General features: G+C 47.1%; 1 protein-coding gene across 4 annotated transcripts in view; it reads right to left on the bottom strand.

Moving 5' to 3' along the window:
• Window positions 1-10,348: 10,348 nt before the first annotated feature.
• Window positions 10,349-23,438, bottom strand: part of adgb (androglobin) — a 28,528-nt gene continuing 15,438 nt past the window's right edge. For 2 of the 4 annotated variants that reach the window (XM_088362358.1, XM_088362357.1), the window contains exons 17-35: window positions 23,174-23,279; window positions 22,704-22,842; window positions 22,183-22,297; window positions 21,873-22,040; window positions 21,647-21,785; window positions 21,423-21,557; window positions 20,489-20,582; window positions 19,879-20,010; window positions 19,635-19,788; window positions 19,360-19,547; window positions 19,020-19,255; window positions 18,524-18,672; window positions 18,073-18,175; window positions 15,737-15,879; window positions 12,627-12,782; window positions 12,103-12,193; window positions 11,922-12,033; window positions 10,781-10,964; window positions 10,349-10,693 (exon numbers count right to left, since the gene is read on the bottom strand). In XM_088362358.1, coding sequence (XP_088218484.1) covers window positions 10,559-10,693; window positions 10,781-10,964; window positions 11,922-12,033; window positions 12,103-12,193; window positions 12,627-12,782; window positions 15,737-15,879; window positions 18,073-18,175; window positions 18,524-18,672; window positions 19,020-19,255; window positions 19,360-19,547; window positions 19,635-19,788; window positions 19,879-20,010; window positions 20,489-20,582; window positions 21,423-21,557; window positions 21,647-21,785; window positions 21,873-22,040; window positions 22,183-22,297; window positions 22,704-22,842; window positions 23,174-23,279 — 2,679 coding nt within the window. In that variant the 3' untranslated portion in view covers window positions 10,349-10,558. Of the gene's footprint in view, window positions 10,694-10,780; window positions 10,965-11,921; window positions 12,034-12,102; window positions 12,194-12,229; window positions 12,783-15,736; window positions 15,880-18,072; window positions 18,176-18,523; window positions 18,673-19,019; window positions 19,256-19,359; window positions 19,548-19,634; window positions 19,789-19,878; window positions 20,011-20,488; window positions 20,583-21,422; window positions 21,558-21,646; window positions 21,786-21,872; window positions 22,041-22,182; window positions 22,298-22,703; window positions 22,843-23,173; window positions 23,280-23,438 lie in introns of those variants that run through there. The other 2 variants (XR_015854444.1, XM_088362359.1) reach the window with 2 other exon arrangements.

Below are 23,438 nucleotides of genomic sequence, written 5' to 3' on the forward strand. Positions count from 1 at the left end.
GCTCAAGACCATGGAGATGACAGTGGACTTCAGGCGAGGCCCTTCACCACTTCCACCCCTCACTATCCGCAGTAATACTATTCTCTCAACAGACACCTTCAAGTTCCCGGGAACCACAATTTCTCGGGACCTGAAATGGACCGGCCACATAGACTCTGTCCGGAAGAAGGCCGAGCAGAGGCTGTACTTCCTGAGACAGCTCAAGAAGTTCAACCTGCCACGGGAGCTGCTGAAGACCTTCTACATTGCCATCATCCAGTCTGTCCTCTGCACCTCCATCACTGTCTGGTTTGGATCGGCCTGCAAACAAGACAAGCACAGACTGCAACGGACAATAAGGACTGCAGAAAAGATAATTGGAATCAACCTCCCATCTATCCAAGACTTGTACCTGTCCAGGACCAGGAAACGTGCAAGTCACATCTCTACAGACCCTTCTCACCCAGGCTGCAGTCTGTTTGAACTACTCCCCTCCGGACGGCGTTATAGAGCTCTGTACACTAAAACCAGCAGACACAGAGACAGCTTCTTCCCCCAGGCTGTTGCTCTGATGAACTCACCCCACTCTTAGAGTCTCAGAGTCATTACTGTGCAATAACATCCTGCTCTCCAAACCTTTTTTGTCTACACTGTTTGTACTATGTGTCCTCTCTGCATCCATTGCAGCCTGGTCATCCTAGAAGAGGGACCCTCCCATCTGTGGTCTCTTCTCAAGGTTTCTCATTTCCCCTAGCTGGAGTTTTGAGTTTTCCTTGCACTCCTGGGAGTTTAAGATCAGGGGATGTTTGAGAATATCTTACAGTTTTCACATGTCCTGAGTGTTATTGTTAGTCACCTAAATGTTGAACAGAGGCTGTGATTTACCGAAGTCAAATTCCTTGTTTGGCACGCTCAAACATGGCGAATAAAAACTCTTGAATCTCTGAGTCACATGGCAGAGTAAGAGAAAGGGTTTAGAGCACTGGTGTCAAACTCAAGGCCCGGGGCCAGATACGGCCGGCCACATCATTCTACGTGGCCCACGAAGACAAATTGTGCATCAAATTTGTGTGTCATTACTAGAATTGCAAATTGTCTTCACTTTTAATATCTTTTTTTAAAAATATTTGACCAGTTTTTACTCGTCTGATTTGAAAACGAGTTATTTGTCAGTTTGTTTTGTAGCTTTTACTGTATATAATAGTGAAGGAATGGGGTGGAAATACAAAAAGTCCTGCCTAGCTACAAAAACAGATATGCTAAAACCTCATTGAATAAAGTACATAAGCAGAAAAGTATATTCACATATTAAATCAATAAAAGAAACACTTAAAGCTTATAATTATACCTACACACCAAATCAATAAAGAAGACATAACTAGACATTTTTGATAGGTGGTAATGACAAAGGTTTTATAACTTTATGATCTGATATGTATTTCTGAGCACTTTGAAATAACAAATGTCTTTTGATATATTGCCTAAATAGCTTAATGACCCTTAAGGAACTGTTTAATGCATGCCTGATGTCTTTCTAAATCACTGACACTGCCAAAGTCGTCTAAAAATGTTCAGTACTTGATTGTATCTTATGTTTTGACGAATGCTAGACGCCAGTTTTCGATTACTACTGAACGTTCTGGACAGAGGGAAATATTTTGCCTAACAAAGAAAAGATATGGTTGAAAGCATAATTAAACTAAGAATATGATGACGTAAACAAGTACATGGAGATCAAAAGAATAAACAAACAAAAACATGGTAAGTGGTGAGTACAAACTTTGCATAGTCAGGGAACATTAATAAATACATAGATGATGTCACAGCCCAAAGCTCACATAATTCCGTACAAAATTGAAAGAATGATGAATGGGTGAGGTGGAACAGTGTATGTGCAAGAATGGAGGAGAATGTTTACAGGAAGGTCACTTGGAGATAAAACCAGCAGGTGCCAGAGGGAGACAGCCCAGCCAAAGATGATTGTCAAGGCTGAAAGACGGAAAGGAAAACAACAGCCCCCACACATCGAATCGCCCATAATCAGCACCCAACCCCACGGAACCAGCTCTTACCGAACCAGCACCCACTCCCATGGAATCAGACTCTCCTGCGAACTTGCCCCGCCCCAAGGACTCATCACCCATCAAACTCGGCCCACCCTGGCATGTGCAACTGAATATAAGCTGACCAAAGAACCTTGAAAGTGGCCTTTTTTTGAACGGAGACTTTCTGCTCTTAAGGATTGTCGCCAAAAAGGCCCAGGTATTGTACTTTCCTGAAAACAGAGCTTTCTGAACAAGAATTGTGATTGAACTCAACCAACCTGTTGTAATATTCTCTTAGAATATGTTCGGACTGCCAGTCCAGTAACGTTAGCCTATCGTATTGGGTATCTACCAAATGTCTTGCCTGATTGGTACGTAGCATTAAGATGGCGCAGCACGTAGTGACGTAGCCGGATGTTGGAAGCATACGCCTTCCTGAATGCAGCATGTTTTCCTGCTCCCGCAATCTTCATTATAAGATTAGTTTGCATGTTGTCGTCCTTCTACATTTTGTACCTAGCATGTAGTATAGAATATTACATGGTGTCAGAGTAAAACACGAAGATAATAGAAGAGAAGAAAGGACAAGATGGACATCGCTGGAGTCCCTGCACCAGTCATGGACTGGGATGCTAGTCACCGCACCCAGTTGTGTGTGTGACAATCATTGGGACTTTAACTTCAATTTTTAATCTGCCCGAAGCATGGTGCAAGTTCAAACTCCATGTTTCTTTGATGTTTTCTGGTCCGTTCAAGGCGAAAGAAGAGGAAGAGCGGTGCAGCGACCTACTTCTCTGGGTCGGTGACAAAGGTAGAGATATCTACTACACTTGGACACTCACAGAACGTGAACGGAAGGCACTGAAAACATACTATGATGGCTTTGAAGCATATGTTATGCCGAAAAATAATGAGATTTTTGCACGTTACACATTTTCCGAGAGGAAACAGGCAGCAAATGAGCCACTAGAACAGTTTTTGACAGAGTTGAGACTGCTTGTGCAAGATTGCAATTATGCAAATAGAGACGAGATGCTGAGAGACCGGTTCGTTTTTGGAATTTACTCACCCAAAATCAGAGAGAAGCTACTAAATGTAGGCTCCACCCTAACGCTGGAGAGAGCAATAGACATTGCCAGGTAGCATGATATGGCACAGGCACAGCTGAAAACCATGGCTAGCGGCAACACATTCCCACAAACTGTTCATGCAATCAGTCGGAAGACTTCAAAGAGTTCTCCATGGAAAAAGCGGCAGGACAGCACAAAGGGACACGTAGAGCGCAGTTGCACCCCTAAACCAGCGGACAGAGCCAGAGGACCACAGAGAAACACAACCTGTGGCTTCTGTGGTTTCCAGCCTCACAAAGACAAGAACCTTTGTCCAGCCAAAGGTAAACAGTGCAAATTCTGTTCCAAGTGGGACCATTTTGAATCTGTGTGTCGTTCCAAACAAGGAAAGGGAGTACATACAGTAGATGAACATACGTCAGACATGAATGCAGACAGTAAGGAGGTGTTTATTGACACTTTAACACAAGCAAGTAGCACCAATGAAACGGAGCAAGCTTTGGCAGATGTGCAAATTGGCCCAGACAGGACTGTATTTAGCTTCAAGCTAGACACTCGGGCCTCAGCTAATGTCATTCCCACACGCACCTTCAGAGGACTGGGAATACAGCCCACGTTACAACCCTTCAATCACCCACTGTATGGCTACGGTGGTGAATGTCTCACTGTCAAAGGCAAGTGCAACATGAAGTGTAAATACAAGGACAAGGAGTTGATGCTGAAGTTCCACATCGTCGACACGCAGGCACCTCCAATTCTAGGACTGAAGGCATGCCTGGACTTTGGAGTCATACAGCTCATCCTGTCCGTATCTAGCAAACCCGAGATCCTGATCATCGACGAGTTTAAAGACGTTTTCACTGGAATCGGACTGTTTCCTGGTGAGTGTAAAATTCACATTGACCCCAACGCAGTCCCAGTAGTCCACCCACCTAGGCGAGTCCCACACGCACTTCGTGGCCGCCTCAAAGAGGAACTTCAAAACATGGAAAAACAGCAGATCATCGTGAAAGTCACGCAACCAACTGAGTGGGTCAGTTCAATGGTCGTAGCCGAGAAGCCATGCACCGGCAAGCTGAGATTGTGCCTCGACCTGAAAGATCTCAACAAGGCCATAAGGCGACCGCACTACCCCTTACCTACGCTCGAAGATGTCACGTCCAAGTTGGCAGATGCCGGCTTTTTCAGTGTTATGGATGCCAGGTCTGGTTACTGGGCAATCAAACTCACAGAGGAGTCTTCCAAACTGACCACATTCAACACGGTGTTCGGTCGGTACCGTTTCCTCCGTCTACCGTTTGGACTGATATCGGCCCAGGACGAGTTTCAACGCAAGGTTGATGAGACCTACGAAGGCCTCCAGGGAGTGACCGCGATCGTAGATGATGTGCTAATCTACGGGCGCACAAAAAAAGAACACGACAGCAACCTCCGCGCAATGCTGAAGCGCTCCAGAGAGCGGGGAGTAAAACTCAACCCAGAGAAGAGCACGATCTGCGCCACAGAGGTCAGCTTCTTCGGGCACCGCATCTCCAAGGATGGAATCAGGCCCGATCCAGCCAAAATCGCTGCCGTGAGAGACATGGAACCACCCAAGGACAAGGGTGAGTTAGAGACAATCCTTGGCATGGTTAATTACCTGTCAAAGTTCGTTCCCATGCTCTCGGACATCAACGCCCCCGTGCGTCACCTGCTGAAAGAGTCCAGTGAGTTCAGGTGGGACGTACAGCACGACGAGGCTTTCAAAAAGATAAAAGAGCTTGTCACACGAGAGCCTGGCCCGGTCTTAGCCTTCTACAACCCCAGCAAAGAGCTCAGGCTGCAAGTCGACGCGTCCATATATGGCCTCGGTGCAGTCCTACTGCAAGAAGAGAAACCCATCGGCTATGCATCTAAATCGCTAACAGACAGCAAAGTCAACTACGCTCAGATAGAAAAGGAGCTGTACGCCATTCTGTTTGGATTTAAACGCTACCACCAGTCTGTGTATGGCCGCCACGTCATTATCGAAAGTGACCACAAGCCATTGGAGTCTATCATGCGGAAACCTCTCAACGCAGCGCCTCCAAGACTACAGAGGATGATGCTTCAGTTACAGAGGTACGACTTCAATATCATCCACCGTCCAGGCAAAGACATTCCTGTGGCGGACACCCTCTCCAGGAAGTCCCTGTCTAACAAGGACGACAGCCTGCGGGAAGGCATGGAACAGGTCAGAGCTGAGACTGGAAAAGACATTCAGCTCATGGCGCTAAGAGACACTATCCAGAACGGCTGGCCTGAGGAGAGGAGAAGATGCCCTCAGAGCATAGCCGATTACTGGAACCACCGAGATGAACTCTCCCAGATGAACGGCATCCTCTTCAAAGGTGAGAAAATCATCATACCTACCTCACTGCGCACGGAGATGCTGTCCCGGGTGCATTCAGGTCACATGGGCAGAGAAGTGCAAGCAGAGAGCGCGTGACATTCTCTTTTGGCCTGGGATGAACAAACAGATTGCGGACATGGTGGGAAAGTGCCCCATCTGTCTGGGGCACAGACCATCCAACACAAAAGAGCCCCTGATTAACCACAAAATCCCAGGCAGGCCATGGCAAACAGTCGCCACTGACCTCTTCACCTGGAACAATGACGACTACATAGTCACCGTGGACTACTACAGCAGATACTTCGAGCTGGACAAGTTAAACAACACAACATCCTCTGCTGTGATACACAAGATGAAAGCTGCCTTTGCCCGGCACGGAGTACCAGAGACTGTAGTATCGGACAATGGACCCCAGTACAAGTGCAAAGAGTTTGAGGCCTTCACAAATGCCTGGGAGTTCACCCACCTCACAAGCTCACCGTTCTTTCCACAGAGCAATGGTCTTGCAGAGAAATCTGTTTCCATCTGTAAATCTCTGGTGGAAAAGGCCAAAGCTGATCATCGAGACCCCCCATCGAGTATCGAAACACCCCAGTGGATAATCTCCGATCACCAGCCCTGCTGCTTATGAGCCGATGCTTACGCTCAGTCCTCCCCAGCACCCACCAGCAACTCCAGCCCAAGGTGGTCAACCATACGCCAGGAGAATACACCAGCAGCAGCATCAGAAACGATACTACGACAGATCTTCGAAACCACTGTCACCGCTGCAGGAGGCCCAAAGCATCAGAATGCAAGAGCGTGGCTGTTGGAAACCAGCAACCGTCGTCCAGCCAGCTGGTACTGACAGATCATATCACGTCCGCACAGCTGAAGGACATGAGTATCGGCGAAATAGACGTCACCTCCTGGACACAAAAGAGACACACAACATGGACAGTGACTTGGATCCCGGCATTGCTACCCTCGCCTCAGAGGCATCTGAGGCTGTCCCTCACACTGTTCCCTACCAGACACGGTATGGACGGGAAGTCAAGCCCAGACGGGTTCTGGACTTGTAATACTATGTAAAAGGGTGTAGGCGGATCGCTGCCCTTCGGAAAAAAAAAAATCTTGTCACTGTTCTTTTGAGTGCTTTGAATGTAAAAGAGTTCCAGATTCATTTGTGATGTGATTTTGGTTTAATGATCTAATCAATGATTAGTAATATTGTTTGAGGTATACTACTAAGCATTTGTTTATAGGCATACACTGATGTTGAACAAGGATAGTGATACTTGACAAACATGTGCACTGTTCTGTTTAATGCATATAACCTGAGTTGTGATTTTGCTATACAGTTAGCCTATGTGATTAACCTGTGATGTTTAGAGCAATCGGTTATGTGTGTTGGTATACTGTTTATCCTAAAAGGACTGTATTCTGAAATACATTTGTTTACATTTAAGAAGGGGGATGTAATGTTCTCTTAGAATATGTTCGGACTGCCGGTCCAGTAACGTTAGCCTATCGTATTGGGTATCTAGCTACCAAATGTCTTGCCTGATTGGTGCGTAGCATTAAGATGGCGCAGCACGTAGTGACGTAGCCGGATGTTGAAAGCATACGCCTTCCTGAACGCAGCATATTTTCCTGCTCCCGCAATCTTCATTAAAAGATTAGTTTGCATGTCGTCGTCCTTCTACATTTTGTACCTAGCGTGTAGTATAGAATATTACATGGTGTCAGAGTAAAACACGAGCACGCAGTGAGTAAATTGGATAACAGGTGATTGGCAATGGCTTTTGCCGTGAGGCGCAGATAGCGCGCTCCCTAAATTGTGGACAAAATCCAACAGGGTACGTGGAGGTACTCCAGGGGGTACCTGAGATTTTACAAAAATATATAAAAACAAAACAAAAAACAGTAAGCCTGATCGTCTTGAGAATTGGTTATAAAAAGTTTGATGAAATACAAATGTATGTTTTATATTCAGTATTCAATTTTAATCCTTAATAAACGGACTCTCCACAAACCAATAGCAGTCACCTGCGGTTGCCTTGATGACGCACTGTAACGTGGAGATGTGGCTAAAGAGTAGCAGCGGTGCTGCTGTTGAAAGCACGGAGAAACAAGTAAAAATGAAGGCCAAACCAGAGCCAATGAAGTACCGACAGTACATAGAAGACTATTGTTTGATGGGATTTACGTCCACAAGTTGTAACCCACCCAAAGCGCTGTGCTTTTTTCGCGGGGAGAAATTTGCCAACGCTAGCATGAAGCCGGCATATCTCCGGCGGCATCTCACCACAAAACACGGATGCCATGTTGGTAAGCCACTGGAGTTCTTCAGGAGGAAACTTTCTGACTTCAAGTCATCCCAAGACACAATGCGAAAAGCCTCCACTACATCAGCGCGGGCCGCTGATCCCGCGCAACACATTTCTGGTCTTTAGCCCTGAAGGCTTCTTATGCGATTTCTTTGCTCATAGCTAAAGCCAAAAAACCGTTCACCACAGCTGAAGAGCTGCTGCTCCCCGCCGCTGTTGTATTGGCCGAAACTATGCTAGACAAAAAATCTGCGGATACATTAAAAACTGTGCCTTTGTCCAATGAGACCGTTTGCCGCAGAATAGACAGAATGGGTGCAGACATTGTCGAACAAGTTGTGGGAAAACTTGGCGACTCTTTTTCACTCCCGCTGGATGAATCCACAGATTTCAGTGGAAATGCACAGCTTGTTGCTTTTGTGAGATACATTGAGACTGACATTTGTGAACACATACTTTTCTGCAAAAGTCTGGAGGGGAGAACAACCGGAGAGGACATTTTTAATGTCGTTAACACATTTTTCTCGGAAAATTTTATCAGCTGGAAATCCTGCAGCAGCGTCTGTACAGATGCGACTGCATCAATGACGGGCAGTGCGAAAGGGCTCATTGCGCGGATTAAAAAGGAAAATCCCGACATTAAGTGGACTCACTGTGTGATTCACAGGGAAGCGTTAGCGTCCAAGAAAATGAGCCCCGTGTTGCATGATGTTTTGAACGACAGCATCACAGTGATCAACTTCATCAAGTCAAGGCCACGTTTGTTCCGCCGCCTCTGTGAAAACATGGGAGCTGAACACACGCAACTCCTCCTGCATACAGAAGTGCGCTGGCTCTCTCAAGGGAAGATACTCAACAGGCTGTTGGAGTTACGAGCTGAAGTGCACACCTTTCTGACAGAGCACGGATCTCCCCATGCCACCTTGTTCGAGAATACGGACTGGGTTGCAAAGCTTTGCTATCTGGCAGATACGTATATTCAGCAAACTGAACGAACTGAATGTGTCTCTGCAGGGCAAGGACACCAGCATCCTGAACCTGTATGACAAGGTGGGTGGTTTCCTGAAGAAAACAGAGCTGTGGAAAAGGGCATGTGGTCAGGAGGATTTCACCTGCTTTCATCAGGTGGATGCTTTTCTTTCCAATGAAGATGTGGAGACAGCTTCAGTGAAGTTAGTCATAGTGGGACATTTGGCTAACTTGATAAATGGCTTTCATTGCTACTTTGCTGACATGGAGGAGAAATCTGCACAGCTGGATTGGGTGAGAAACCCATTTCTCTTGTCTGAAGCAAAGAGAAGCAAGCTTCCTGTCACTCACCAGAAAAAAACTGGAAGTGGCATCTAACCGTGGCCTGCAGATGAAGTTTGGCGCATCCACTCTCACACAGTTTTGGGTGTGTGTGAGGCAGGAGCACCCTGAGCTGGGACAGAAAGCTTTGGAGCAGCTGCTGCCCTTTGGCTCCACCTATTTATGTGAGACCTCCTTCTCTGCAATGACTGTGATCAAAACAAAGCAAAGAAACAGACTGAGCCTGTAGAAGAACTTGATCACAGCAGTTGCCTCCCTGCCACCAAGGATGACAAAGTGAGGTACAAGCCCATGTTTCTCACTAAAATGTAGTACGAGTGCAAAAGACTCATTCAAGCTTCAAGACTGTTCAATGCTTGTCAAATCAAAATCAAATGTTCAATGCAACAATTCAATTTTAAGAGAAAAAAGTTTTTTTATCCCAAAAGAGGTAAAGTGGATTATTTTTTATGAGCAAATCTTTATTTATTATTAAGTTATCAATTTATGTTGTAAAGAAGATATTATTTATTCATAATTAAGTTAATTTATTTTTGTGAACACATCTTTAGTTATGTATATTTTTATTTCCTTGCAAGAGATTATTACAAGAAAGATTCATATAAATTAGCAGTGTTCTCCATACAGTATTTGAGTTTTGAAAGGGTTTATGCCTTCTTGGTGGTCACTGTTTACTGTTTATCATTTTTGTTTCTATATGCAATGTTTGAAACATAAATGTGTCTGTCAGGTACATTGCTACAAGTTGTTTAACTTTAATAAATTAAACACTGATGGGACAATCCTGTACCTCTTTCTTTTCGACCAGAAATGTGCTGCGCTGGTCAGGGGGTACTTGGCTGAAAAAATATTTTAAAGGGTACATCACTGAAAAAAGTTTGAGAACCAGTGATATATAGTATCGTGTCGTAAAGTAAACTACAATTCGGAAACATCTGGTTGACCTTCCTTTGTTTGTTGACAAACCAAAATTTGGCCGTAGTTTCAGTTGCCTCTTTAAAAGCATTTTCATTTTTACTTTATTTCAAAAATTCTTTTTTTTATTGACTGTAATAACCATAGACATGCATTTCAGTACGCCAGTTCTGCTTAGCACTTTTTTTTTCTTTTCTCTTTTGTGAAATCGTCGAAAGAAAACTTCACAAATTATATTTGTTACATAATTTAAAAATCTGGAATGAGCCGGCAAAAAGTGAACAACTGCCAAGTACAGTAAGTCCATTTATCCAGCTTGTTTTACATTTGTGCAAGAGACTGAAACAATTGCACATTGGTTGGAAGTGTCATTTTCACAGCCAGAAGGATTTTTGTCCCCGTTTCCACTGACAGTACAAAACTCTTTTTGTATTCTCAAAGTCATGCTGAGGTCCTGAAGTTGTATTATTTGGCACTTTGCGGCTGCCTCGCTCGAAAAAGAAAAAAAAAAAAAAAACGCCTCGCATAAGGCCAAGTGAGATTTTGTTTCGCGGCCTGTTAGGCTTCATCCGCCGTGATTTTATCTTCTCTCCTGTTTATGCGATTATTAAGCCATTTGCGAGTGTCTGAGGATTTTTGATTCTGCTGCGTGCGTATGTCATGGAATTTCTGTTGCTCCTGCACCATCGCCGTCTGGAAACAGACAGTTTTGATGAGAGATGTTTTCATGGGGGCTCAATCGGCGGTCGTCGACGTGCATGAGAACGACGGCGAGGTGACCTGCTGGTCTTCATATTGCGTCAGGATGCTTTGCATGCGTTCCCTCCTGGTGGCGGCCGTGCGTTCACGCTCCTCCATTAGCAGGTCGCGCTCCATCTGGTAAGCCTGGATGCGTTCTAAGCGCTCCCTCCGCTGGCTCTCCTCGAGTTCAGGGTCCAACAGGATCGGGGTATCGTTTTTCCTTCTGTTTTAATTACACACGAAACTTGTTAACATCTCGCAAGTTGGCCGTTTACCAAAAAAATACGCACGTGTATGCCGTCTGAATGGAACCGTGGCGGCAGATGTAGAAAATGTGCAGGGCGACCTGACAATCCGAGTTTTATCTCGCACGCCTGGCCATAAATCCAAAAAACGACATTGGTGCGAGTCTTCCCGCTTTAAGGCTTCATTGTAATGCCGCTGTAAAACAGCAGTGTATTTCCCCGTGTCTGTCCGTGTGCGATAAGCGGAGGGGAACGAGCAGAGCCAGAAATGGAGGCAGTTAGCAAAAAGTTTGGAGTTAAAGGAAAGAGGAAAAGTGGCCATCGAAGGTGCAAACGGAGATGGAGGGGAAACAACAAAGCGTTTGCCGTTTTCTGGAGTTAGTGATGAGGGGAAGCCAGTAGCTGTGCCACTGAAGTAAGACTTAATGAGCATTGGCCAGTACAGCCTATTACAGCGGACTGTGTGTGTTGTGAGACGGCCTTTCAACCATTTTGCAGCCCACACTGTCAGGAGCCATTAACAGCTGCGCGCACACGCACGCACACACACACACACACGAGGGGGGGGTGACAAGAGAGGGCACATCTCACTGGCGCGATGAGCTCAACGGGGGTCCTAAAATAGCTTTTTGATTAAGAGACCCAAATACCGGCTCATTTGTCACGGCCGGGGGGGATGGCCTGTGCGAGGGAAGGCGAGGTGGCGAATGGCAGAGCTGATGACATGCGAGACAAAAGCGCACGGCCGCTGGGATGGAGGCCCTTCGCTGACTTGGCACTTTAGATACGGACGGGCGCGAAGAATTATACTGTATGTGTGCAAATATATTTTGGGGAATTTGTAACGGCTTGTGTACAAAGTTTTCTCTGCAAGTGCGCACACTTGGGGCTGACAACAAGGCGCTCTAAAGATTCTTTAGCAGAGGGACCCACACCTGATGAACGGTGTGCAGTCTAACGGAGGAACAACGATGCTTAGGAGTTCTTCAATTGGTATACTGGGAGCATCGGGCGGAGTAGGACTGAAGCCGCCGCCGCCGTCGTCATCTTGTGGGGAACAAATATTAGAAGGAGTGCAAGATGAAGCGCTTCAAGTGTGTGGACGTCGCCACCTACCCGATTCGGTGGTGGCCGGCTCTGGAGCGGGATCATCACCATCTTGGGTGAAGTAGAATTGACTAAGCCACTTGAGACGTAGCTGCCACGCCTTGGACAACACAAAGATCATGACACACAATGAGAGAGTAACACGACATACAGACAAAAGTATTGGGATGCAAAATTGATTGGAAACATTCAGACTAGGGGTGAGTACTTGAAGTGGGGCAATACCGGTTTTATTTCAAGGTATCAGGTACTCACGAAACCTGCCGATACCAGAGTCTTCCTCGCCAGTAGGTGGCACTATACCGTGGTGTCATGTGTCAGAAATATTTTTTTATCAATGTAGTTATAATTTTTTTCCCACAATTATCCAGTATCTCTCGGCAATTTATAGTTCCAAATATTTCGCAACCGTGACCACAAGCCAACTGTCCTGTCAACAAAACCAAAAACCAAGATGCACTGTAAGGGTGAACAAAAGTGGCGCGTCCCCATACTTTTGCCTCCCTTCCCGACACAGGCAGCCACTCTGTTACCTTGGCAGCGCGGCCCGGTTCAGCCGCCTCCCAGGCTCTTTTAATAGCCTTGATTTGCTCTATTCGCTCAACATCCTTCTTCACCACGATGCTCTCAGCTTGGCTCTTGTCGACCGCCACATGTAGTGTGTAGTTGGCCTTGCTCAAGTCGAGACACTGCACAAAACAAAGAAAACACACCGGCGCAAACACATCTGAAGGTCACCGCGCTGTAAACACACGATGAGTCTGTCTCTTTCAATGAGAAACCCTGCCTGGATTTTGATTTTTTTTTTCTTCCACAATGCAGCGCTGCCTGAATATTATATGTCATTGTTCAGTTAATTTATTCGCAGATCATGACATGGGCATCTTCCAACGACGCTGTGCCGCTAATGAAAGAAAACATTCAAATGGAAATGCGCTGCGGAGAGCCGGCACGTTGGAAAAAAAACAAAAAATCTGCCTTTCAAATTTGATTGCGCTCATGATTAAGACGCATAGCAAACATTCTGTGTTTATTGCGAGGGACGTGTCCTAGCCATAACAGGTGAAAATCCGCATCCACAAATAAAACCACGTTTATTTTGTAGTGTCTCTGTCTGAGACTAGCTTGATAGGTCAATTAACATTTTATTTGTCTCTCCTTAAGGTCGCGCAGTTGAAGGTTTCAAAGTAAGATTTAGACAATTATGTGACATGCACACACTTGCGCTACTTGAGGCACTCTAAAGCCACCGCAACAACCGTATAATATAAAAACTGAAATGGAGAAACACAGTCCCCTCCGTGAGTCGTCACCTTATCGTGGTGGAGGGGTTTGCGTGCCCCTATGATCCTAGGAGCCATGTTGTCGGGGGCTTCATGCCCCTGGTAGGGTCACCCATGGCAAACGGGTCCGAGGTGAGGGGCCAGACAAAGCACGGCTCACAGAAGCCCCTTATGACGATTGAAATAAATGGACTTCGTTTTCCCTCGCCCGGACGCGGGTCACCGGGGCCTCTCTCTGGAGCCAGGCCTGGAGGCGGGGCTCGAAGGCGAGCGTCTGGTGGCCGGGCCTTCGCCCATGGGGCCCGGCCGGGCATAGCCCGAAAAGGAAACGTGGGTCCCCCTTCCCATGGGCTCACCACCTGTGGGAGGGGCCGAAGGGGTCGGGTGAAGAGAGGGGCGGAGCTGTCAACTGATCACCACCTGGTGGTGGGTTGGCTCCGATGGTGGGGGAAGATGCCAGTACGACCTGGCAGACCCAAACGCTCTGTGAGGGTCTGCTGGGAACGTCTGGCAGAATCTCCTGTCAGGAAGAGCTTCAACTCCCACCTCCGGCAGAGCTTTTCCCACGTCCCGGGGGAGGCGGGGGACATTGAGTCTGAGTGGACCATGTTCCGCGCCTCCATTGTTGAGGCGGCCGACCGGAGCTGTGGCCGTAAGGTCGTTGGTGCCTGTCGTGGCGGCAATCCCCGAACCCGCTGGTGGACACCGGCGGTAAGGGATGCCGTCAAGCTGAAGAAGGAGTCCTATTGGGCCGTTTTGGCCTGCGGGACTCCGGAGGCAGCTGACAGGTACCGGATGGCCAAGCGGAACGCGGCTTCGGCGGTTGCTGAGGGAAAAACCCGGGCGTGGGAGGAGTTTGGTGAGGCCATGGAGAATGACTTTCGGACGGCTTTGAGGAAATTCTGGTCCACCATCCGGCGTCTCAGGAGGGGGAAGCAGTGCAACGTCAACACTGTTTACAGTGGGGATGGCATGCTGCTGACCTCGACTCGGGACGTCGTGAGTCGGTGGGGAGAATACTTCGAAGACCTCCTCAATTCCACCTATACGCCTTCCATTGAGGAAGCAGGGCCTGGAGACTCTGAGGCGGATTCTCCAATCTCTGGGGTCGAAGTCACTGAGGTAGTTAAAAAACTCCTCGGTGGCAAGGCCCCGGGGGTGGATGAGATCCGCCCGGAGTTCTTAAAGGCTCTGGATGTTGTGGGGCTGTCATGGCTGACACGCCTCTACAACGTTGCGTGGACATCGGGGACAGTGCCTCTGGATTGGCAGACTGGGGTGGTGGTTCCCCTCTTTAAGAAGGGGGACCGGAGGGTGTGTTCCAATTACAGGGGAATCACACTCCTCAGCCTCCCTGGTAAGGTCTATTCAGGGGTGCTGGAGAGGAGGGTCCGTCGGGAGGTCGAACCTCGGATTCAGGAGGAGCAGAGTGGCTTTCGTCCTGGCCGTGGAACAGTGGACCAGCTCTACACCCTCGGCGGGATCCTCGAGGGTGCATGGGAGTTCGCCCAACCAGTCCACATGTGTTTTGTGGACTTGGAGAAGGCGTTCGACCGTGTCCCTCGGGAGGTTCTGTGGAGGGTGCTTCGGGAGTACGGGGTGCCGAGCCAACTGATAAAGGCGGTTCGGTCCCTGTATCACCGATGCCAGAGTCTGGCCCGCATTTCCGGCAGTAAGTCGGATTCGTTCCCAGTGAGGGTTGGACTCCGCCAAGGCTGCCCTTTGTCACCGATTCTGTTCATAATTTTTATTCCGGATACAAGCGGCCGAAATGAGTTTTCTCCGCAGGATGTCCGGGCTCTCCCTTAGAGATGGGGTGAGAAGCTCTGTCATCCGGGAGAGACTCGGAGTAGAGTCGCTACTCCTCCACGTTGAGAGGAGCCAGATGAGGTGGCTCGGGCATCTTATCAGAATGCCTCCTGGACGCCTCCCTGGGGAGGTGTTCCGGGCATGTCCCACCGGTAGGAGACCCCGGGGACGACCCAGGACGCGCTGGAGAGACTATGTCTTTCAGCTGGCCTGGGAACGCCTTGGGATCCCCCGGGATGAGCTGGATGAAGTGGCTGGGGAGAGGGAAGTCTGGGAGTCCCTCCTAAAGCTGCTGCCCCCGCGACCCGACCCCGGATAAGCGGAAGAAGATGGATGGATGGATGGATGGATGGATGGATGGATGGATGGATGGATGGATGGATGGATGGATGGATGGATGGATGGATGGATGGATGGAGAAACACAGTTTAATGCCATATCTCCATATTGATTTCAGCTTGAAGATAGAAAAAAAAATCCCTGCAGTAGAATATTTGTACAAATTATTGTCTTTATGTTGCAATGTTGGCATCTGTGATAAACTGTATTACCATTTCTTCCTTGGAGACAGATGAGGAGCTGCTGTTCCTTTTGTCATCTTCGCCTTTCCGGTTGACTTTGGCTGCGTCAGTGCTCGGTTCATCGCTGCCCGATGTGGCGGAGACCGATTCCGTCAATTCCTCCGGAAAGAACACTGCATTTTGCAAACAGAGAGATTCATTGTCGCATTCAATTTCCTCAGCTGATTTACCCAAAATTACCACTAGGTGTCACTATTGCTCTGTAACATTCCATGTCTGTCAGGCGTCTTCAAAAGCGTTGACTGGTTTTATTCTATTTTATTTTAACTTTAGAATTCCGTGACTAGCTTTTCTTTAAACTTGTATCGCAGCTCAAGACATATTCAAATGTGAAAATATTTCATCCAAGTTTTATGGCTAGGATAGGCAGCAAGGCAGTTAGCTCATCTGCCTCGTCACTCAACTTTGGGTGGTGTCAAAATATTGTAAAACCTCATTCCCCACCTAAAATGAAAAACAAAAATCCTTGGGGACTGTGCCGCGTACGCACTTGTGTGCTAGATGGCACTGTTGCACTTCCCAACTAAAATGGACGCCGAGAGGAACAAAAGAAAAAAAGACTCCCTCCCCACAACAATCCATCATTTAGCCCGACCACCAAGTTGCTCTCATTGAAGCCATTTGGAAATTCATCACCGTGCTATTTTGTGATAATAAAAGCCATATACGATAAAGTCTGTTATCATGCACAGGTGCACAAACCCCGTTAATGAAAACAAAATGGGGTTGTGTGCTGAGCAGCGAGAGTTTAAAAGCAGGATTTTACTGGGGCTTGCGGGCAGGCGCGCATTAAACATGCACGCGCCACTATTTGGGGGATGCTCAAAGTGCGGCGTGGCGTGAGCTAACCATGTAGCATATAGAGGGAGCATGATCAAGGGCACAGCCTCGCCGTTGAGACGTGACATAACTGGGTGAAATTAATTCACTTTCCTGCTGAGATATTTCCCAGGGCACAAGAAGAGCAAACTTATTTCCCATTGACCCACTTGCTCAAGCCTGGTGGTGAACTATAGGAGGCTCGTGCGGTCGCTGGACTACAAGATTCATATAGAGCTAGTAGCGAGTCATCAAGACAAGGATGATTGCTGTCACGCGCACCTTGTGCAAATTGCAAAGGATGTAAGTGCCTCTTGTGCACCGACGCTCACCTGGCCTGCTAAAATTAATTCATCACTCGAGAATTCTGAAAGTTTTGCTAATGTAAAAGGATAATTAAGTCCGCCGACGCGGGCGTGATTTTAAATTCATTTATTGTATTGCTCATACCGAATGGACAATGCAGTGTACCCGGTTCATACTGATCAGCCAGGTTCTGTTTATTTATATGATGCACCAGGCACATGCACTCATAGGAGAGGCAGTGCCTCATCTTGCCACCAGGGGGGGTAAAGGGCTAAACATGGTTTCCTCAGCTGTCACCATAAGTTGTTAGAAAATGAATAGTATAATATAACATAATATAATATCTGTCCTGTAGTCTACGCTTTTAATGCAATTTTGGTGTGTTTCCTATACATTTGGATCATTTTCATAGTCAAAATAGCTGTATTTTTTCTTCAAATAACAACGGGAGACGAGCATCATGGAGGCTGAGGCAGTGACAGGTAGTGCCTCTCAGGGCGTGCGTGTCAGAGTGTGCACCACTCACACACTGTACTGAGCGCGTGCAAATGGCGCGTGCTTGCAGTCAGCGGGAAAATACGGGCCTTGAGGCAGCCAGTACTTTTGCGTCAAAGATGGGGCGATAGTGAGCCGGCGGCTAATAGTTCACGACACGAGTAAATGCGGGAGTAAATTAAGAAGAAAAAAAAGAAAATAAAAACAACCAACAACATTCGGTGCTAACGCGTTGCTATTTGGCTTTGTTTTCCCTGAGAATCGAGGATATAATCTCAAAGATTTTTCAAAACTTGACTTTCAGTCAAAGCAAGAAATCATAAGTAAGGGAAGACCAACGCCAGATTTGCGAGGATTAATTCAAATTACGGGCCTCCCGGGACGGACTACAAAACGTTTGTTTCAAAAGGATTGGTACTCTAAAAAAGACTTCATTTACAAGTAAAGGTAAGAATACTGCAGTGGTGTGTTTAAATGTACAGTGGTGTGTTTAAAATGTTATTAAATTTAATCAAGAATGGGAAAACAACCATGTATGCTTGTAAATCTGACTTGCGAGTCAGTGCCTTAGCGTCATACAGTACGTTTGTAAATCTGACTCTGAGTCAGTGCCTCACCAACCCCAACCCTCACCGGACGTCACTGTGATGCACATGAATAAATATGAAAATTTTTACTTTGGGTACCTTGGGTTTCTTTGAAACTGAGCAGATTAGCGAAGGCCAACTGGGACTCATCCAAATTCCAGCTGTGATACAGCACCTCTGCCCTCAGCAAATACCTGTAATCCTGTCATACATTAAAAAAAAAAAAAAAAAGATTTAAACGGCTCAAACTCAATTTGCCAATACCTAGGATCAAAATGTCTCCTGTGGCCTTAATCACATAACGCCGGCTGGAATTGAACGTAAGGACAAATCAATATGCGTTTACTCCCGCCTGCTGATGCTTCACGGGATTCGACATGATCCACCTCATTACCGTCCACACTATTGGTCATTCTTCATTAGCGCCTCTGCGTGATTGCTCGGTGGTGTTTAATTAAAAAAAAAACATCTCGGGCGTTTAATAGTTAAAGTGCTGCTAAGTCAGACAGTAGCAACAGAGCAACTGGCGAATCCACGCAGTCGGCGTTACCGGCGGCTTGATGGGCGGCGGCAAGTGGTCATCTTCGCAGTCCGATTTCCCCGACGTACTGGTCTCCTTGTCTTCGTCCTGGCTGTCTAACGCTTTGATCTCTTCCTCCTGGGCCGCGTGCTGGTTCTCCTCTACCGCGCCATTGGGAGCTGTAACGAGCAGAGCAAAGGCCTGAGTCGGAGGAAAATAAAAAGACAAACGTCGAGCCCTGTTATTGCAGCGGGAAGTGGAAAGCAAATTAAAGAGAGGAAAAAGTTTCTCCTTGGTGGAGTGTGGTTCATTCTAAGGACAATACAATGGAACCTTAAAAAAAGTGGAACTAAATCTGATCCAGTTGACTTCCAAGTCATTGTATAAGACATGGTTTAAAAATCATATTTAAAATTCATAATCGTTAAAATAATCATTAACTGAACCCCTTCATACAAGTATAAAAACATCGACTGTTGAAAAAAAAAAGAAATTTGAACACACTGATTCCCATACGGTCCCAAACCTGAAGGCTCCTCCTCCTCTTCCTCCTCCTCCTCCTCCTCCTCCTCCTCCTCCTCCACCTCCTCCCTCTCTTCATTGGGCAGGAAGTTGGCGACGGGAATGATGACGTGGCCTTGGCCGATGGCGCTGGCCACGACCGTCTCTTGCTCCATGATTGACAGACGTATCTTGACGTAACGGCTGGATGTCTGAAAGTGAACGGTGCCGACGAGAGGCACGGTCACCTTCACCGTGTAACTGCAAGAAAAGAAAAAAAAAGAAAAAAACACAATTGCCGTCAGCCGTTATTTTTACCATGTTAGATTTACAAGAGGAATACTGTGAGTGTTTGTTGGTCTTACCCACATATAATATTATAAATGTTGGGAATGTAGTAATCCTGGAATTCCTGCACAGCAAACGTTTCGAGCGGAGGCGCACGAGGCAATTTTGGGAGAGGCTCTCGGGTGGTAATGAAGCGCATCGTCCACTTGGCGTTGGCGGGTGGCAAGTCAGGCGTGAGAACCTCGGCGACAAACGTGTAACCCAGCTGCAGAAAAAAAAAATTCAATTTGTTATATGACATGAGCTTGTCAGATCACAATTTCACAATAAACCTAAAACACGCCGCTCAAACCTCATTGGGTTGATAAAGATGGGGCGGGACTTTTGTGAAGAGCTTGCTTAGATCTTCTCCGGTGTCGTTATTGATGATGTGCAGCCGAGAATACGGGACCGGACTGTCGACCTTTGTGAACAGCAGCGTCTCCTTCGTGAAAAAGAACACCTCTCTTCACACGCATACGACGCGGAGAAAGAAGCCAGTCAAATTTACAAGGGAGATGGAAAAAGAACAGTCACGATGACAAAAGATGTCCGACCTAAAGACCAAGATCCAGGAGTTGGCTTTGTCCAGGAGGTTTACAGAGTAGTCCGTGAAGACTACTTTAGTCCATTCATCCAGCTGACACGGGTAGATTGGGCTTTTCCTATCAAACAGCTCAAACATGTACCTAAGCAGCGGAACAAATTATTATTGCCCGTGTCATTGACAGCTTGACTAAAAAAAGCTTTAATACTAATTCTATTTTTTTCCCGAGGGAGGGGGGGAGCACAATGTCCACAGGCCTTTAACGCTAGTGCAAAAAAACGTACTTCCCCAGGCGGTGGGTCATACGGCAGACGCCGTGAGCTGCGTTGGAACCACGTATGGATAAACAGCAGATGGTACCGCTGGGATAAAAGATGGAACACAATGTGGGAAAAAAAAAAAAAAAATGCTCCCTGCCTGGCCGCCGCAACCGGGAGAGAGAGCCAATTTCGGGCGTGTGGCAGAGCGCGGGGAGCTCAAAGGGATGAAAGGATATCAAATATAGAGCGCGTATTGTACAGAGCGGCGCTGTAGCATTTTTGCCGCTGGTTTGAAGGCATAAAGTCTAAGATGTGAACGACTGGGAAAAAAAACCCCTGACAAGAGTAACCTTCATTTACCGGAGAAGGGAGGTGGCGTGTTTGTCAACGTCGCATTCCACCTTTACCCACATGTCGGAAAGCACAGCAGACGCGCAGATGCTCTCCTTGGTGCCTGCACGACAGGAGGAGCACGATTAAAGATGAAAGACAATGCACGTTGCCAATACATGAAACATTTATTGGGGTTGACCTACTTTCGAGCAAAAAGCCTATTTTGCCTCGCCGGGCGGGGGTCGGGGGCTGGGGGGAGGGGAACGTTCTTACTGCATTTCCACGCAAGACCATCGCAATGGCGTCAACTTGTCTTGCACGTGCACAGGTGTCACATAGTTTTGTCTCACGATTTAGCAAGCCAGCTACTTTTTTCTAACGGCCTCCCCCTCTCTGAAAGTGATACATTGGGGTCGAGGCGAGCCACAGAGAGATGAAGACTCTGACTTTGACTTTTATCATATTTATCACCCGAGGGAACATAGCGTGAACATAAACTAAGAAAGAATTGTTCTGCTGCAGAAGAGGCTGACTGCTTCCCTTAATTAATCAGTTTTCAATTTTAGTGGCAGCCATGTTTGGAGGACCCTATATGGGAACACGAAAGTATAGCCTAGCCTTCAGCCCGCCCAGAACCACTGCTAGCATGCGCTGCCTCGTGTGTATGTATTAGCATGGTAGCGAGCCGCGCTCTGTCAGAAGGTATTAGAAAGAGTGGCAGTGTCATCCTCTGCTCAGAGGCTCGATACGTGACACGGGCCTGGATCAAATTGTAACCAGAAGAAGCAGTCGGTGCCTAGCGCGTGCTTTTATGCGTTTGGACAGCGCGTCGGACTCTCCCCTCATAAAGACAGATGTGCTGCTGCCTCTTCACATTCCCAACGATAAACTAGCCCACTCTCCTTCTTCAAGCATAATATTTGACCTTTCAAATATTATATCAAATAAAAGCAGCGTGTACCTGCTTTGGAGGATCTGTAGACCTCTCGCGCCAAAAGTCCCCTGAACGCAGCTTGCAGCACAATGGCTGCCTTGACCTCTTCCTCTGTTGGCTGCCTGTCAATCCACGTTTCCGGAGGCTTTGATTCTTGACACGCTTTTGGAAGAGCAACAAAAACTATTGTTTCATTTGGTAATATTTGTAATAATGTATGCAACAATGTCCACACAGAAATTACACGTTACATGCAGGGGAGTGCGGCCTACGCGTCCTAGCTAACAGTGAAGGGTCGGCAGTGAGGGCCAAAACCGCAAAGCGCTCCTGCGGGGTCATTTCCCTGCCCAGGGCATCACACAGCATATGATAGACAGCCAGGCTGAAAACCTGAGGGCCCCACCGCACACACACGAGAGGAGACGTTTTATTTTAGCACCAATGTAGAAATTAAAAAAAAAAAAAAAATAATTTCACCTTTTGTACGTGCCAGTTTTCCAGCGGGATTTGTTTGGGACTGCAAGCTTCCTCCAGGCTGTGTCTGATTTCAGGATTTTGCCCATGCTGGTGGTCATGAAAGGAAGCCACCACTCTGGTCAGGGCACACATGATGGCCTTAGCTCTCTCCTTAAAACGGACACTTTCCTATGGAAAGAAGAAAAAATGGTTTTATACATATCTAGTTACCACATATTATGGAAATGTTTTGATTGCTAGTATATAGCTATTAAAAAAATATTCCAAAAATATGCTCAAGCGGTGATGAAAGTGAGCTTGCGTGATTCACCTTGGTGCAGAGCCACATAATGTCATCCTCCTCCCCAAAGGAGAAAGGTGTTTTGCTAAACAGATGCACATTGTAGCCCAGCTCTGCGTACGTGTGAAAGGACAAAACATGGCGCCTGAAGGTGAGAGAGCAAACATGCAATGGTGATTTTTTTTTCCAAATTTTTTTTTTACCCCCCTTGCATGGAACGTGTTACACTTTGGAGGTTACAAAGTGATTTGAAACATGTTTATAGTGACACGGAGATTGTCCCAGTCGAAGAAGCAGCAGTCTGGTGCGTTCTCTTAAGCGCCGAGCAGAGTTCACGGTCTGGTCAGACCTGAGGAAAAGTGGAACTCTATTTCCACGGCTCCATTAGCTTTACATAATTCAGCCATCGCATACTAACGCGACGGACGAGCACCGGCAGGCGCCGTATAGAATAGACGGCATCCAAAATTGAGATGAAGCCGGATGAAGGGAAAGACGATTTGCGAAAATGGAGACAAGTCCTGAATTTTTAACACAGACTATGTCCCTACCCCTCGGGCAAGTTAAGCACGGTGGATTTTGTGCAGTTGGTCTCGATGGTGACGATGGGCTGCTGACACTGTCTGCTCTTCCAGTGGAACGGGGCGGCCTGGAGAAGGGCGGGGCAGGGAGTTGATGAATCGTCATTGGCTGAGAGGGTCAAAAAGGGCGGCGTCAGCACAGATGTACGGGATAACATTCACGTTATTATACTTGCTATACATATACCACAGTGGTGCCTTGAGATTGCTAATTTATTCTGCGCTCATCTTTTGACATTGAACAAAAAATTTAATGTCTAAACTCTTCTCTGCTCATCAGTACGGCGCTAATATTAACTCTTTCAAGCCATGGAATGCATTTCAAAAAACCCAAGGCAGCTTTCTCATATCTCAAGGCGCCACTGTGAATCCATCTGCAGATCACGTGACCTTCGTAATATATATTTGGATGTGGGTTACATGCACATGTGACTTCTTACCGCTGTCTATTTCTCCCCAGCGAAGCAGGCCAGAAAAACTGATGAGGAACTCGGAGGGATGCAGGCTGTCCACACACAAGTAGTAAGTCCCTCGCGCATATGAACACTGAGACACACACACACACACACACGGGGGCAACTTATCAGCAAGATGGCAGACAAGGAGGAGAAAAGAAGCACTGGAAGCCACAGGGAGGGGATGATGGATCAACTGATAGAGGCTCGGCTGAATGGAAAAGAGGCTAGGAGAGTGGAGTAAGTCAGG

This window comes from Syngnathus floridae, chromosome 19 (assembly GCF_059516105.1).
Source record: "Syngnathus floridae isolate MCC-2025c chromosome 19, RoL_Sflo_1.0, whole genome shotgun sequence".
Taxonomy (NCBI): domain Eukaryota; kingdom Metazoa; phylum Chordata; class Actinopteri; order Syngnathiformes; family Syngnathidae; genus Syngnathus; species Syngnathus floridae.